The sequence below is a fragment of the Nerophis ophidion genome, linkage group LG01 (assembly GCF_033978795.1).
Source record: "Nerophis ophidion isolate RoL-2023_Sa linkage group LG01, RoL_Noph_v1.0, whole genome shotgun sequence".
NCBI classification, from domain to species: domain Eukaryota; kingdom Metazoa; phylum Chordata; class Actinopteri; order Syngnathiformes; family Syngnathidae; genus Nerophis; species Nerophis ophidion.
Window position 1 is genome coordinate 68630074 of NC_084611.1, and position 17082 is coordinate 68647155.

Below are 17082 nucleotides of genomic sequence, written 5' to 3' on the forward strand. Positions count from 1 at the left end.
CAACACAGCTCAATCAACACTGTCCGTAACACACGCACGCACGCACGCACACACACACACACACACACACACACACGCACCCACCGCACAATGAGCTAACGTTACGCTAAAAGCTAATTAACTTTCACCTCAAGCCAGGACTGCGAGTTTGTTTCTAGAACGTCAACGGGCTCATAGTCATGTTAGTATTAGTTGACTTGGAAGTGTTTGGTGTAATTTGGGGAGAGTCCGCTGCTTAAGCTCACCTGCTAAACACCTATCTGCTGGACGCTGAAGCGCTGACTACATGCGCTCTGAATATGCACTGCTGATTGGTTGTTACCGCTCTGAATACGCACTGCTGATTGGCTTTTACCGCTATGGTTGTAACCAATCAGATGGTAGTGTGGATGGGACAATGCTGGGTGCTGTGTAGGAGACAAAGGCAGAAAGCAGAGCTGCTTATTAAAACTTTAGCTTAGGCAGCTACTTCATATGTTTGTGTGTAAACTCGTTCGGTACACCTCCGCACCGGACCAAAACCCACATACCGAAACGGTTCAATACAAATACACATACCGTTACACCCCTACCTCGCGGTGCTTCACCCTTGTGAGTCGCGACAAGAGAAGCTCTCTCTCCACGCATCTTTTGTGTGTAAGCTGACAGTCCTGCCTACGCCCATCGGCACAAATATTGTGGATGACTGACAAGAGGGTTCACTCCACACACAGACATGGCAATTTGCAATGATGGGCAAGTTACTTAAAAGATGTATTAAGCTAAGCTTTAACTTACTGTTGATCAAATGTAGCTAAGCTACAGGAGAAGCTATCCCCAGAGAATTGTAGCAAGCTACACTACAAGCGACACTACAAGCTTGCTACATCCAAGTAACATTTAGGGGCATTTATATCTGTCGACCCACATGAATAATATCAATGTTAATGTAACTGAGAGTGTTCACATGGCCCCAATAGGGGTCCATTACTATTAATTATCTGTCCTTTAGCTTGGGACACACGACAACTACCTCTAGGGGTGTATTCATTTAGTTTGCCTTTTCTTTGGCCCACCCCTATAATGTTATTCATTTTCTCTACCAAAAGCACCTACAACAGCATCTATCTATATCGTGACAAAAAACAAAACAATGACTTGTGTGTTGTTTGGGAACAGTTGGTAATGGTTATGTGCAGTAAAACTTTTCATGAACTCAACTCACTTTAATGTGTGTTCCTAAATTTGTGTTGGACGTCTTAGATGAAAAGAGCACTTATGATTTTGGTAGCAGGTCCATTCTATGTGTCATACTTGATCATTTCGCGATATTGCCATATTTTTGCTGAAAGGATTTAGTAGAGAATGTTGACGATAAAGTTTGCAACTTTTGGTCGCTAATAAAAAAGCCTTGCCTGTACCGGAAGTAGCAGACGATGTGCGTATGACGTAGGGCTCCTCACATCCTCACATTGTTTATAATTATAGCCACCAGCAGCAAGAGTGATTCGGACCGAGAAAGTGACGATTTCCCCATTAATTTGAGCGTGGATGAAAGATTCGTGGATGAGGAAAGTTAGAGTAAAGCACTAGAAAAAAAAATAGAAAAAAAAAGGCGAGTGGAGCAGGAGCGATTCAGATGTTATTAGACACATTTATTAGGATAATTCTGCAAAATCCCTTATCTGCTTATTGTGTTAATAGTGTTTTAGTGAGATTATAAAGTCATACCTGAAAGTCGGAGGGCTGCGGTGACCGCCAGTGTCTCTGAGAGAAGCCAATGGAGGAGGCAAGATCACAGCTGCCTTATTGACAGCTGCTGCAGGAGGACGCTAACTTCGCACAAGTCTCCGGTAAGAGCCGACTTAATATCACCATTTTCTCATCCAAAAACTTGCTGGTTGACATGTGGTAGAGAAACATGTTCGCTAAAGCTTCACAACAAACAAAGAAACACCGGCTAAAGGCAGCTGCAATCCACCGCTTTCCACCAACAACATTCTTTTTTATAGTCTTCATTATTAATTGAACAAATTGCAAAAGATTCAGCAACACAGATGTCCAAAATACTGTGTAATTATGCGATGAAAAGAGACAAATTTTAGCTGTCAGTGGTGCTGGGCTAATATGTCCGCTACAACCAATAACGTCACAAACACGCGTCATCATTCTGCGACGTTTTCAACAAGAAACTCCGCCGGAAATCTAAAATTGTAATTTAGTAAACTAAACCGGCCGTATTGGCATGTGTTGCAATGTTAATATTTCATCATTGATATATAAACTATCAGACTCTGTGGTCGGTAGTGGTGGGTTTCAGTAGGCCTTTAACAATCAGCCCATCCATGAATGAGGTCCATAAAGTTCAGTCAGCCCCGTCGAATACCACCGTTATCATATTTCTAGAAAACCAGGACAAACAGCAAGTTATCGACTCTTGACTTTAAGAATCTAATTGCTCCCGGCAGCTGCGTAAACAGTCCTCCATTGCATGCAGTAAGCAAGGTTACGTCACTTCAGGAGATATTGACTGCTAACTTGCATTAGAGAGGCACAATTTTTTGATGCAACTCTCGTTTCGGGTCCGCTTAGATTGTGCTGCTTTTGCTAATCTTGTAAAATGGACGAGCTGAACACGCACATGACGAGAGTGTTTGCGGCCAAAACACACAAGGAGAGAGTGACAATAACCAACCATGGTTTCCTCTGTGGGAGGAAGTGAAACAGGAGCATGTGTTTGCATGGAAGAACATACGCACAATATACATTTCTTCTTCTGGAATCGTTCTTTCTTCTGTTTCCAGTCCAAAAAGTGCTATATTATTGTGTATATAAAACACTGTGTTGCTTCAATGAACTTTTTTAGTAGTAGGAATCATACATTTTCGAAAAAGACTTATTCCTCGGCAACAGTTTGAACCTGCTCTATTCTTGTATTAAGTTAGGTCAAACAAAATCAAGTTGTTGAAAACCAAATATTGGAAAGAAAAATAATGAAAGGGATATCTTTGGTGTCTTTAAAAAAATAATAAATTAAAATCAAATATGTGAATGAATATTTTAATTGTTAGAAAAATCTATTTTCCAGCTAAAATGGTGCTATATTTTATGTAAAATATAATGGAGTTATTTTTGAAAGGTGCAACAGCACATACCTATTATTTTAAATTGAATTACTTCAAATAAAGTAATAAAAAATGAATAATAAAATATCAACATTGTGAAAAAGGATAATCAACTTGGGATTTGTACTGTATAAATATTTTTTAAATGGACAATTTTCCAGGTTACATGCACTCTTGGGAAAAAAAAAAATAAATAAATAATAATAATTAAAAAAAAAATAAAATAAATAAATATATATATATATATATATATATATATATATATATATATATATACATATACATATATATATATATATATATATATATATATATATATATATATATATATATATAAAATTCAGATAAATAAAGTAATAACAAAATTGCTTGGAAATTAGACACATTGTAAAAGGTACTATTTCCCAGAAACTATATGGACACACGCTAAATGTTGTAATCATTTTAAATATCTATTTTCCTGCTAAAAAGTAGTGCTATATTTTATGTAAAATATAATCTAGTTATTTTTGAAAGGTGCAACAGCACATACCTTTATTTTGAATTGAATTAATTCAAATAAAGTAATAAAATCCAAATAATAAAATATTAACATTGTGGAAAAGGATAATCAACTATATATATTTTTAAAAATTGACAATTTTCCAGTTTAGACACACTTTTGGAAAAAATAATAATTTGTTGTATAAAATGTATTTAATACATATTTAAAAAATTTAAAATAAATAAAGTAATTTCAAAATTGCTAGGAAATTAGACACATTGTAAAAGGTTCTATTTCCCAGGAACAGTGTGGACACGTGCTATTCATTTTTTAAATAAAGTCAAACAAAAAAAGTTGTAAAGTGAAATAAAATGAAATATTGGTAAAAAAAAATGTTTTGAAACGGATGATTTTCAATTGTGTGATTTTTTTTCTCCTGTATTTAGAAAATAAAGTGCAATACAACATGTACATTGAAAATAAATAATTACAAAAATGTGTAATTTACTACGTGTAACCTAAAAAAAAGTAATTTTCCAGCTTGAAATACGCTGTGTTTTGTTTTAGACGAAACAACGTTTCATACGCTTTAACGAGGAGACAGTGCGTGCATGCACTATTTTAGATACAACTAATTAAAAAAAAAAGTAATATAAACTTAAGTGAAATATTAAATAATAAAATAATACGAAAATGGAGAAAGGACAAAGAACTTGTTCGAAAAAATATTTAATGGATTTTCCATCTTAAATGCTTAATTGAAAAAAGTATATCTTAATTACTTACATAAAATCCATTCAATAGAATGAATGGAAAAGGTTCAAGGAAATCAAACAAGGTGTTATTTCCCTCTAACACAGCAACCAATAATAATTGCAAAAATGTGGGGGGTAAATTATTTATAACAATGTATACAAATTCTGAGAGGGCATGCTCTGTATATTTATTTTTTTATAAAATTAAGTAAATAAATTTAGTTTTCAAATTAAAATGAAATAAGTGCAACACAGGTTACTATTTCACCCTAATTGACCTGTAACCCGAAATGGTTTGGGAAAGCCTGGCCAAGGATTACAATGTTCTTCAAGAAACTAATAATAACATGTAAGGCTACTTGTTTTTTCACTGCTGAGAAGTCTGAACAGTGCATGTGCTGCGCGCCCCTCTAAACTCAGTTGAATTTAAGGGCAACCAGTTAACCTCACTTGGACACATTTAAAAGTAGCAGATAACTTATTGAAGAAGTCATTATATTTACAAGTTTTTAAAGGGGAACATTATCACAATTTCAGATGGGTTAAAACCAATAAAAATCAGTTCCCAGTGGCTTATTTTATTTTTCGAAAAATGTTTTCAAAATTTTACCCGTCCTGGAATATCCCTAAAAAAAGCTTTAAAGTGCTTGATTTTTGCTATTTGCTTAAGCCACTGTCCATTTCCCTGTGACGTCACATAGCGATTCCAATACAAACAACATGGCGGATAGCACAGCAAGATATAGCGACATTAGCTCGGATTCAGACTCGGATTTCAGCGGCTTAAGCGATTCAACAGATTACGCATGTATTGAAACAGATGGTTGGAGTATGGAGGCAGATAGCGAAAACCAAATTGAAGAAGAAACTGAAGCTATTGAGCGAATAGCTATTGACGCTATTCGGCCATGCATGTCTGCGTTAGCATCGCCGGTAAAATGTGCAGACCAACCGACTTTTGCATTGACACTGGAGCAACTTAAATCCGTCGATTGGTAAGTGTTTGTTTCGCATTAAATGTGGGTGGAAGGAAACGCTGAATGTAAATATAGTTTCATATGTCCATACAGGTAGCCTAAATAGCATGTTAGCATCGATTAGCTGGCAGTCATGCCGCGACCAAATATGTCTGATTAGCACATAAGTCAATAAGAACAACAACACTCACCTTTGTGATTTCGTTGACTTTATCGTTGCATCTGCTTTGAGTGTCGCAGGATATCCAGACATTTTTGCCATCTCTGTGCCATCTCTGTCATAGCATCGCCTGTAAAAACCAAACGGGGGACTTTTGCATCTTGTGACACTGGAGCAACTTAAATCCGTCGATTGTTAAGTGTTTGTTTGGCATTAAATGTGGACGGAGGGAAAGGCTAGATGAAAAATATAGTTACAAATGAGGCATAATGCTGCAATATGTACACAGCGAGCCTAAATAGCATGTTAGCATCGATTAGCATGCCGTGCTAATCGATGCACATTCTACGTAAATCAACTTGAATCCGTCCCTGATCGTGTTGTTACACCCTCCGACAACACACCGACGAGGCTTGATGTCTCCAAGGTATCGGAAAACAGTCGAAAAAACGGAAAATAACAGAGCTGATTTGATTGATGCGTCTGATGCGAAGGGAAAAATGGCGTTGAATACCGATGTGACGTCACGTTCTGACGTCATCGCTCAGAAAGGCATAAACAGAAAGGCGTTTAATTCGCCAAAATTCACCCATTTAGAGTTCGGAAATCGGTTAAAAAAATATATGGTCTTTTTTCTGCAACATCAAGGTATATATTGACGCTTACATAGGTCTGGTGATAAGTTCCCCTTTAAGTACAAACATGAGTACAAATCAAGCCTGCCCTAAAGACCAGGACGCTTACCTCATTGCATCATTCAAAATGCCCAACTCAATCCACATGTCAACAAATAATATGAATATGAATATTTAGGCCCAGTGTGTTTTGTTCTTCCAGGGCGATCCACTCCCTGCGTCGCTGGTCGACCTGGTGAGGAACTCTCCTATCTCCTCCGTGGATGAGCTGAAGATGCTGTTGCAGCACCAGGCCGGAGCAATAGGTACTGATACTCACGCTCATCTGCCTCATCGCCACGGCGACGCAGTCTGAGGAAACAGTCGTGCGTACGTCGCTTGCTGGTTTGATGAAAAATAAATGAAAGCCATCCTGCTAAGTGAAACTAAGTCACACATGCATGCATTTTTAATTTGTGATCCTTTGATCGATGCTAATGCGGTGTAGATAAAGCGGTGACATAACAGCGACGCAGAGAGGAACGTATAGGCCAGGGGTCGGCAACCTTCAGCATACAAAGAGCAATTAGAGCCCATTTGTCACCAAATAAAACCCAACTAAAGCTTCCTAAAATGATGATAACACCACTTATAGATCCTTTACACGTATGCTATAGAATTTATGAAATCAAACACTTGACAACGATTCACATTTTATTTCTGGGTTCAAGCAAATCACCAAATTATTCTGAACATTCGAAAAAAAATACACTGGTCCTTCCCTTATAAATGAATTTGAAAAAAATCAAGCCGTGCCAATATTCTAAAGGCATACAGCTGCGGCATATCTCATTTGACTGCAAAGGGAAAATCACAACCTCGTCATCAATGACAGCAAAATTAAATTGTCCATGAAGCATTAAATCTGAAATTATTCTATTTTTTGATCCGTCCATTGCAAGCTAACCGGGGGTTGACCGCTAAAAACAATACAATTGCTTGGCAGCAAGAGATGACGCCCAGGGGCTGTGACATACGCGAATCCCTTAGGGGGTGATGGACAACTGGGCACCGCCAGAATAGCTGCAGCCTGCCACCATAGCACCCACTCCCTCCTCTGTGTTGAAAGTCTCAAGACGTATGTTGTAATATGTATATGTGCTTTGCTATGGAGGTTTTTTCCCACTCCAGACTGGACCCTCCTAGGAGCCCAGTCTAGATTGTATTGTTTTACCCATCTCCCCCAGCATTTACCTTTTTCCCATCTTTTACGGGGCGCCTTGTGGGACCCATCAGCGTTCCTGTTGTGTCACCCTGTAGACTGTTTGTCTAATCTTGAACGGGTTTGTGCTGAAAACAAAGTTTTGTACTTGTGCAATGACAATAAAGACCTACCTACCTACCAACCTACCACCTACTAGAGATGCGCGGTTTGCGGTCTCATCCGCGGAGTCCGTGGATAAACCGCGGGTCGGGCGGATGACATGACGAAAAAATTGATTTGAATTAGATTCGGGCGGGTGGCGGTTGAACCATCCGGATATATTTGATATGCATGGTTCTGTGATCGGTATCCTTTGCCATTTAAAGTGCCATTTAAAACCCGTGTCATAAAGCGAAGAAGACAATAAGAGACACTATTATACTCCTGAATGACTGCCGCTAGTCACCCAGTTAATAAATATTAGGGCGTGCTATGAAGCCTTTGGCTTTGTCGCCTACTACAACATGTACCATCTGCTTGTCAGTCCAGCACCGTGCGTCGGTAAGGTGGGCGGGGTTGGGGCCTCGGGGGTGTAAAATATATTCAGGTATTGTCACGGATACAAAGGATTATGGGTATTTGTTGTGTTGCGTTTATGTTGTGTTACTGTGAGGATGTTCTCCCGAAATGTGTTTGTCAATCTAGTTGGGTGTGGCTTCACAGCGTCGCGCATATTAGTAAGTGTTAAAGTTGTTTGTATCACAACCATCAGTGTACTCTGTATCACCCAGTATGCCTTTCAATATTGAACATGTAATTGCGGAAGCTGCACACAACATGTTGCCGGACCAACAATCGGTTCGTACATGTTTTTGAAGGTGTCTAAGGCATTGGCTTCACAGCACGCCCATATTCTTGTAATCAGGATGAACGCTATTGGATAGTCGCAGGAACGTCAGTGGCTCCAATTGTCATCATTATTCTGTGAAACAGGTTTAAGTAACTTTGTGAGTGGTAAAGGCGGACAACCTCTGATGTATTTCAGCGGGCGGTTGGTGGGCGGGTACGGTCCTGATAAAATGTTGTTTCGGGTGGATGACGACTTTGGTGATGCGGATGCGGATGATATAATTGCCTATCCGCGCATCTCTTCTACCTACCTACCTACCTACCTACCTACCTACCGACCTACCTTCGATCAACAATGCATCAAAATGTTTTATTAACATATGATTATATACCAACACACACCAAAATAACAACTGTTAGATTAAAAATAACTAAATAAATGTAATTAATTAAGTAACCATTATTTGTTGACATTTTGTTTCAAAGCCAAAGGGAGCCACGGCGGTGGCATGAAAGAGCCGCGTGTTGCAGACCCGTGGTATAGGCAAAACCGAGACAGGATAACTCGCATCTGACTTGACAGGTCTGGAAAATATGTGATACATTTAGTTTTTTGTTCTGCGTTTTCATTTGCAACCAACTTACATATTTTACAGTTCATTCAGCAGACTCGTTATTTTGCCTTCAAGGTTGTGAGCACATGAGCTACTCCGCAGCAAATTGTCAGGCCTGGATTTTTTGTGCCTTACACTGATTGCTGCTATAAGTACTCGATTGCTTCCATTTAGAGCGACCTCTTAACTGTCAAATAAGGTGCATACTTACTGCAGCCTGTTCAGGCAGCCAAATAGTTGGGCCTGCATTACTTGCACCCTCCGCTGGTTGCTGCCAAGTTGTCAACTGCTTATGTTAAAATCTATCGACTTCCATATGATCACCAAAACTTTAACTGTCAAAATATGGATTTTACGGTTTAATCTAGTCTGCAGCTCGTTTTGGCAGACAAAAAAGTCTGGTTCAAATAACTTGTGTCCTCAGCTCATGGCTTCCAAGTACTTGCCTGCTTCCATTAAGAAAACAAATTTCAATAAACAGATAGTACTCTCTGTTCGAGCTAGTCTGCAACCTGTTTAGGCAACAAAATAGTCAGGCTTGCATTACTGGTGCCTTCTGCTGGTTGCTGCCAAGTTGTAAACTGCTCCCAATTAAGATCCATTAAGTTACACAATCAAGTTACTCTTAACTGTCAAAATATGGCTCTGCTTCCTATCTGATTTATTCTGTAGCTCCTTTAGGCAGATAAAAAGTCGGGCCTGAACAACTTGTGTCTTCTGCTGGTTGCTGCTGAGTAGGGCTGGGCGATATAGCCTTTTTTTAATATCTCGATACACGATATATATATCTCGATATTTTGCCTTAGCCTTGAATGAACACTTGATGCATATAATCACAGCAGTATGATGATTCTATGTGTCTACATTAAAACATTCTTCTTCATACTGCATTAATATATGCTCATTTTCTACTTTCATGCAGAGAGGGAAATCAGAACTAAGTCAATTGACCAAAACTGTATTTATTAAACAGTTATTAAACAATGGCACAAACATTCATGTCATTTCCAAAACAGAAAGTGCAAGATTGTCAGAGGCATTTTAAAACAAGCTATCAGTGCACTTTTGTGCATGATGTCACTAAAATTGCATATCAAAACAACACTAAATTAAAGTGCACTTTTTGTACAGAACGCCACTGCAATAGTTTAAATCAAATTAAGTGCACTTTTTTGCATGATGTCACACAAGATATTTCAAAAACTGTCAAATAAAAATTAGCTGCGTAATAGGAAATCAAATAGTGTATGTCCTTCATTCTGTGGTAGGTTCCTGCGGACGATATCTCCTTCTGTTGTTGATTTTTTTTTCATACAGTGTTGATCTGGAAATAGTTTCTTCGGCATTTTGTGAGTGTGGCACCGAACGGAGATGTTGACATGCAGTTTCAATCACTCTTCATTCTCTAGAGGGTGACTTTTAAAATGATGCTACAAATAGGCAGGGCTACTACTTCTTGCAGCAACGCTTTTGCCGCATAATTGTTCAATATATTCCCGCTTGAAGCCAAACCACCGCCAGACAATGGACCCCGTGCTGTTTTTCTTGGGATTTAATTCCTCCTCCATTTGTTAACAGATTTGCGCCTTCTCTCTCTCTTATTACCACTCGCAACGCACCGTTGGCACCACAGCTAATGTTACCATGTAGCTACCTCTCTGCCCGGGCAGGGCGTGTGACGTTGCACAAGTGACGTATGTGAGAAGGTGCGCTTGTTTTAAGTCTCTGTGAGAAAGAGAGACAAGAGTGGGAAACGCATGCAGTGTGATGCCCGCAGCTAAAAGCAACTGCGTCAGAACGTATACTCGAATATCATGATATAGTCATTTTCTGTATCGTACAGAGAAAAACCTGCGATATATTGTGTATAGTGATATATTGCCCAGCCTTACTCTTAACTGTCAAAATATGGCTAAGACATCCTTTTTTATCTACCCTCTAGCTCGTTTAGGCAAACAAAGAATCGGGCCTGAACAACTTGTGTCCTTTGCTGGTTGCTTCCAAGTACTCAACTGCTTTCATTAAGATTCATCAAGTTCCACACAATCAACAATACTTCTGTCAATAAACAGATAATACTTCCTGTTCGATCTAGTCTGCAGCCTGTTCAGGCAATGATCTAGTCGGGCCTGAATTACTTGTGCCTTCTGCTGGTTGTCGCCAAGTTGTCAACGGCTTTCATTAGGATCCATCGAGTTACATACAGAATGATCAACACAACTCCTAACTGTTGAAAAATTGATTATACTTTCTGTTTAATCTATTTTACTACTCGTTTAGGCAGACAAAAAGCTTGGCCTGAATAACTTTTGTCCTGTGCTGGTTGCTGCTAAGTACTCAATGACTTCCATTTAAATCTATAAAGTTCCACACAATCAACAATAATCCTGTCAAAACCAGCTAGTATTTCCCTTTTTATCTTGCCCGCAGCCTGTCTAGGCAACACAATAGTTGGGCCTGATCTACTTGTGCCTTCTCCTGGTTGCTGCAAAGTTGTCAACGGCTTCCGTTAAGATGCATCAAGTTCCACACAATCAACAATACTCCTGTCAAAAAATAGCTAGTACTTTCTGTTTGATCTTGTCCACAGCCTTTTTAGGCAACAAAATAGTCAGGCGTGAATTAGTTCTGCTGGTTGCTGCCAAGTTGTCAACCGCTTCCAGTAACATCAGTCAAGTTCCACATGATCAACAAAACCCTTAACTGTCAAAATATGGCTAAGACATCCTGTTTGATCTAGTCTGCGGCTCGTTTAGGCAAACAAAAAGTCGGGCATGAATAATTTACGTCCCCAGCTCAATATTGCCAATTACTCAACTGCTTCCATTTAGATCCTTGAAGTTCCACACAATCAACAAAACCCTTTTCCAAAAACAGCGACTACTTCCTGTTTAATCTAGACTGCAGCCTGTTGAGGCAGACAAATAGCTGGGCCTGAATTGCTTGGTACTTGTTGTTACTAAGTGGTGAAATGTCTTAGTTTCAAGAAAACACTGTAGTGAATATACAACATGAATTTGTTACTGCGACTGTTGGATCGATGAAGTTCCACGTTGGGTTATATAGTATACCGGTACTGATATTGGTATTGGTATAGTACCGAGATGCTAATGAATCATATTTGGTACTATACCGCCTCTGAAAAGTACCGGTCCCCCATTACTACTACAGCTACTTCTAAATCAGTAATCTTAGGCTCCATGGCGACAAATAAAGTAAGTTTCTTACAAGTATCATCCCTGCTTGACGAGGAATAGCTAAACATGCTTCACTACACACCGTAGCTCACCGGTGTCACAATGTAAACAAACGGCATTGGTGGATCTACACCTGACAACCACTGTAATGATACCATGTACAGGAGCGGATCTAGTCGATACTACTATGATTACATCAATATTTTTTAGCATAACAAAATCTTTTTTCAGTTTTTTTTAATTTCATATTGTGTTTATAAACTCAGGAAATACGCCCCTGGACACATGAGGACTTTTGAATACGACCAATGTATGGTCCCGTATCTACTTGATATCGGATTGATACCTATATTTGTGGTATCTTCCAAAACTAATGTAAAGTATCCAAACAACAGAAGAATATTTTAACAGAAGTGTAGATAGAACATTTTAAAAGAGAAAGTAAGCAGATTTTAACAGTAAATGAACAAGTAGATTAATAATTACTTTTCAACCACTTGTCCTTCATAATGTTGACAAAATAATAGAATGATAAATGACACAATATGATACTGCATACGCCAACTGACTAATTAAGAGTCTTTGTTTGTTTACTTACTACTAAAAGACAAGTTGTCTTGTTTGTTCACTATTTTATTTAAGGACAAAATTGCGATAAGAAACATATGTTTAAGTCTTTTAAAATTTTTGTTAAAATAAAGCTTATTATGCAATTGTTTTTGGTCCCCTTTTTTTACAAAAGTATTGAAAAATATCATATTGGTATCAAGACAACATTAGTTTCAGATAGATAGATAGATAGAAAGATAGATAAATAGATAGATTGATAGATAGATAGATAGATAGATAGATAGATAGACAGATAGATAGATAGATAGATAGATAGATAGATAGATAGATAGATAGATAGATAGATAGATAGATAGATAGATAGATGGATAGATAGATAGATAGATAGATAGACAGATAGATAGACAGATAGAAAGAAAGTACTTTATTGATTCCTTCAGGAGAGTTCCTTCAGGAAAATTAACATTCCAGCAGCAGTGTACAGAGTTGAGATCAATATATATAAATGGAAACAAATGGGTATAAATGGAAACAAAATAGAGAAATGTTACAATAAGAATACAAATAAAAATCAACAATGGGAATAAAAATATAACAGTAAAATAAGAATATAACAAGAGAAACTAGGCAGTAGTGACCATGTTATGAAAAAGTATTGTACTGTTATTGTTTTGCATCCCCTGTCATCTTAGTACCCTGTCCCCCCTCCCCAGAGAGGAGTTGTACAGTCCAAAAACAAAATCATATCATCAAAAGTCCTGTAGTATGTTGCATTGTTTTCTGCATGTAAAACTATGTGTGATTCGGTTTGGAAACGGACCCTTTGGGTGGGATTAGTAACAAAAACCAATATCCCATAGTTTCCCAATCTCCGATGTCATAATTGAGTGAATTATGGCAAAAGATGGACTTAAAATGTGCGTTAACTCATACAAAGTCAGTCTCTACTTTCAAAGAACTCTAACTCGTGTTTTAACTTTGACACAATTAACCAAATTAAATTAAGAGAAGAAAGGAAGCAGTCAAGCAAAGCTGAGATAATTGCAAAGATTAAAAAAAAAAAATGATGAAAACAACTTCACGGACTAATTGGAAGCTGCTAAACATCAGGCACTTCATTAAAGACAATATTAAAGAAATAACCCAGGATAACCTTTCTCATTCACACTTAGGGACATAATTAAAAAGAAAGAGCACATTATAAAATATGCGAGTGCAAACACACACACACACATGTGGGCTATATTTAACAGCTCATATCTCCCGTCAGCAGTATTCTTGACAGCCCTGAGACGAATTGTGGCAAAAAATAGCCCGATTGTTTCAGCAGGAGTCGTAAAAGAAAAAATGGCTTCCTTTGTGCAGTGAACAATGAGCCGTTCAAGCTCATAAAAGTCTGCTTTTTCCCCGCAAAAAAATGACAAAATGTGTCTTTCTTTATGTCTAGAAGAAGTGGAGGATGACGAAAACACAAACCCAACACAAAGACGACACGTCAGAAGTATCGGTAGGTTCTCCTTCTTCTTCTACTGTGGCTCCTTCTACTCTGTCGTGGCTACCATGAACCGTCTCTCTGCTGCCCCCCCCCCCCCTTAGAGGAGGCCGAGGTCGCCCAGCAGGCGGCGTGCAAGGTTCGGACGGAGGTGATGGAGGTGACGAGGTCCATGTTGGATCGGCGCAACGCCAACTTCATGCTGTGGCCGCCCTGCGTGGAGGTGCAGCGATGTTCGGGCTGCTGCAACACCAGGATGCTGCAGTGCGTGCCCACCGTCACCTCCAGCAGATATCTGCAGGTAAAGCCCACACCGGGACCGCCGGACCAGTGGTGTCAATCACAAGGCAACCAGTACACTACACTGCAAAAAGTCAATGTTCAAAAACAAAACAAAAATTACAAAAATGAGGGGTATTTTACTTGAACTAAGCATAATGATCTGCCAATAGAACAAGAAAATTTAGCTTGTCAAGACTTTTCGAAACAATTAGCTAACTTCAAGGAACCCAAAAATACCTTAAAATAAGTATATTCGTATTAATAACAATTGAACTTTTCTTAGTAGAAAAAAAATATGAGACCTTTTTGCTCAATATGTTGAAAAATGTTCTTAAATGAAGTAAATGCTCGTGCCATTGATAAGCGCCAATCATTACATTTATTGAAACCGGCAAACTTACACTAAAAACTAATTTATTGTTCGTAATGGAAAGGCAACAAGGCAACCGCTTGTTACTCTCGGGGTATACTAGCCGCTCAGGCAAATCATACCATCTAAAAAATGCATTTTTCCATCGATAACATGACATCATCGCGCCAAGTGCGTGCTTTTTCAGTAAATTAGTGCGCATACAGTGGGACAAAAAAGTATTTAGTCAGCCACCGATTGTGCAAGTTCTCCCACTTAAAATGATGACAGAGGTCTGTAATTTTCCTCACAGAGTACACTTCAACTGTGAGAGACAGAATGTGAAAAAAAATCCAGGAATTCACATTGTAGGAATTTTAAGGAATTTATTTGTAAATTATGGTGGAAAATAAGTATAAGGTCAACCATTCAAAGCTTTCACTGATGGAAGGAGGTTTTGGCTCAAAATCTCACGATATATGGCCCCATTCATTCTTTCCTTAACACGGATCAATCGTCCTGTCCCCTTAGCAGAAAAAACAGCCCCAAAGCATGATGTTTCCACCCCCATGGTATGGTGTTCTTGGGATGCAACTCACTATTCTTCTTCCTCCAAACACGACGAGTTGAGTTTATACCAAAATGGGAGAATGTCATGTGGTCAGATGAAACCAAAATATAACTGCACATTTTTTCACAATCATTATGAAAGACTTGACGACAGATGGATTTTTTTTAATGCATTCTAAATATTAAATAAACGTAAATAAAAGTCTGCTTACAGCACGACGTGATCATCGAGTTGTGTGCTGCTTCCTGTAAGTTTATTCTAGATCAGAGATCATGCATCTCACCTGGACAGAATAAGTCTGAGGACGTATTCCGACAACTTGGTACAATTTAACAGCTATTTAGGACCTGAAACTGGCGAGAACGACATGAAAAGACTCGTTCCGCCACCCCTTTTCTTTATGAGGGTTATGAGATATTATTCATCTAATGTCATAATTGGGGGGGTAGCAGCTTGCTGTGGGGGTCGTTCTCCCAGGAAGGCAGACGGACTACTCGAAACATGGCGATCAGGTAAAAACATGATTTAATTTTAACTAAAAAAAGCTACAAACAAAAAAGCGCACAAGGCAAAAGCACAACTTGACGAAGGAAACAAAAACTAACACTAAGACTAAACTTCGGACATGAAACAAAAAACAGTTACTGTGACTTGACAATAGCAGCATGGACTTTGGCATTAAAAACTAGCATGGACAGAGCATGAAAAGAACACTATGACGCCAGGGCGACTGACTGGCAAAGACGAGCTTAAATACTGCCTCTGATTAGTGCTCGGGAAGCAGGTGAGCGGACGAGCACTAATCAGAGACAGGTGGACAAAATGAGTAACCAAGGAAACCATACAAGGGAGTGGAAAATCAGCGACTTAAAGAGTCCAAAGGTCAACAGAACATAGCCAAACAAGACATGATCAAAAAGACATGACATCTAAATGGAAATATATGAACATCCTAGCAGTTGGCATCCTAGTGACAGCGGACATTGTACAGTAAGTGATGTTTTATTATGTTTATTGGCTCCCATGAAGTCTGCTGTGAGTACTAATCAGTCATGAAAAAAAAGCAAATGTGTTGCGTTTTTGAAATTATTGCACCACATATGCTTAAAATCAATATATCCATCCATCCATTTTCTACCGCTTATTCCCTTTTGGGGTTGCGGGGGGCGCTGGCGCCTATCTCAGCTACAATCGGGCGGAAGGCAGCAAAATCAATATAGTTAAATGTTATTATAAATATGCTCATTACTACATTACATAGGTATATAAAACCCCAATGCAGGAGTTTGTAGGGTTTTTTTAAGGGTTTTGTAATTGAATTTTTAAACGCATTTATTTAATATTTAGAATGCAAAAAAAAAAAAAAGTAACATCCGTCGTCCTGTCTTTCATAATGATTGTGAATAATAGGAACAATTCCAAAAAAAAGTGCAGTCCTCCGTTAATTTGACTATGACAGTAAAACTTGACTCAAAACATTAAATGTACAGTTTTTGGTTAGAAATCACACCTTTACAGTTTTACAGAAGCAGTTAAGTTACCTGTACTGTACTGCACTGTATCTCTAAAAACAGTTTGTTTTTGTGCAATGTGGCGACTTGTCCAGGGTGTACACCACCTTCCGCCCTATTGTATCTGAGATAGGCGCCATTTACCCATTCCCTTGTTCCACCCCCTGGGAGGTGAGGGGAGCAGTGAGCAGCAGCGGTGGCCGCACTCGGTAATCATTTTGGTGATTTAACGCCCGATTCCAACCCTTATTTAATGTAAGAGTAATGTTTAATGTTTATGCACAATGTTTTGCTTTCCAAGCCTATACAGATACAGGTAACGTTATGATTCTTAAGATAACCGATAACT

The 17082-nt window shown here is 38.6% G+C and overlaps 1 protein-coding gene across 2 annotated transcripts in view; it reads left to right on the forward strand.

The window, feature by feature from the left end:
* The window catches only part of pdgfba (platelet-derived growth factor beta polypeptide a), a 60659-nt gene that overhangs the window by 26784 nt on the left and 16793 nt on the right, over positions 1-17082 (forward strand). The window contains exons 2-4 of one of the 2 annotated variants that reach the window (XM_061909613.1): positions 6318-6420; positions 13979-14035; positions 14125-14321. In XM_061909613.1, the coding sequence (XP_061765597.1) occupies positions 6318-6420; positions 13979-14035; positions 14125-14321 (357 nt within the window). Of the gene's footprint in view, positions 1-6317; positions 6421-13975; positions 14036-14124; positions 14322-17082 lie in introns of both variants that reach the window. The other variant, XM_061909605.1, reaches the window with a different exon arrangement.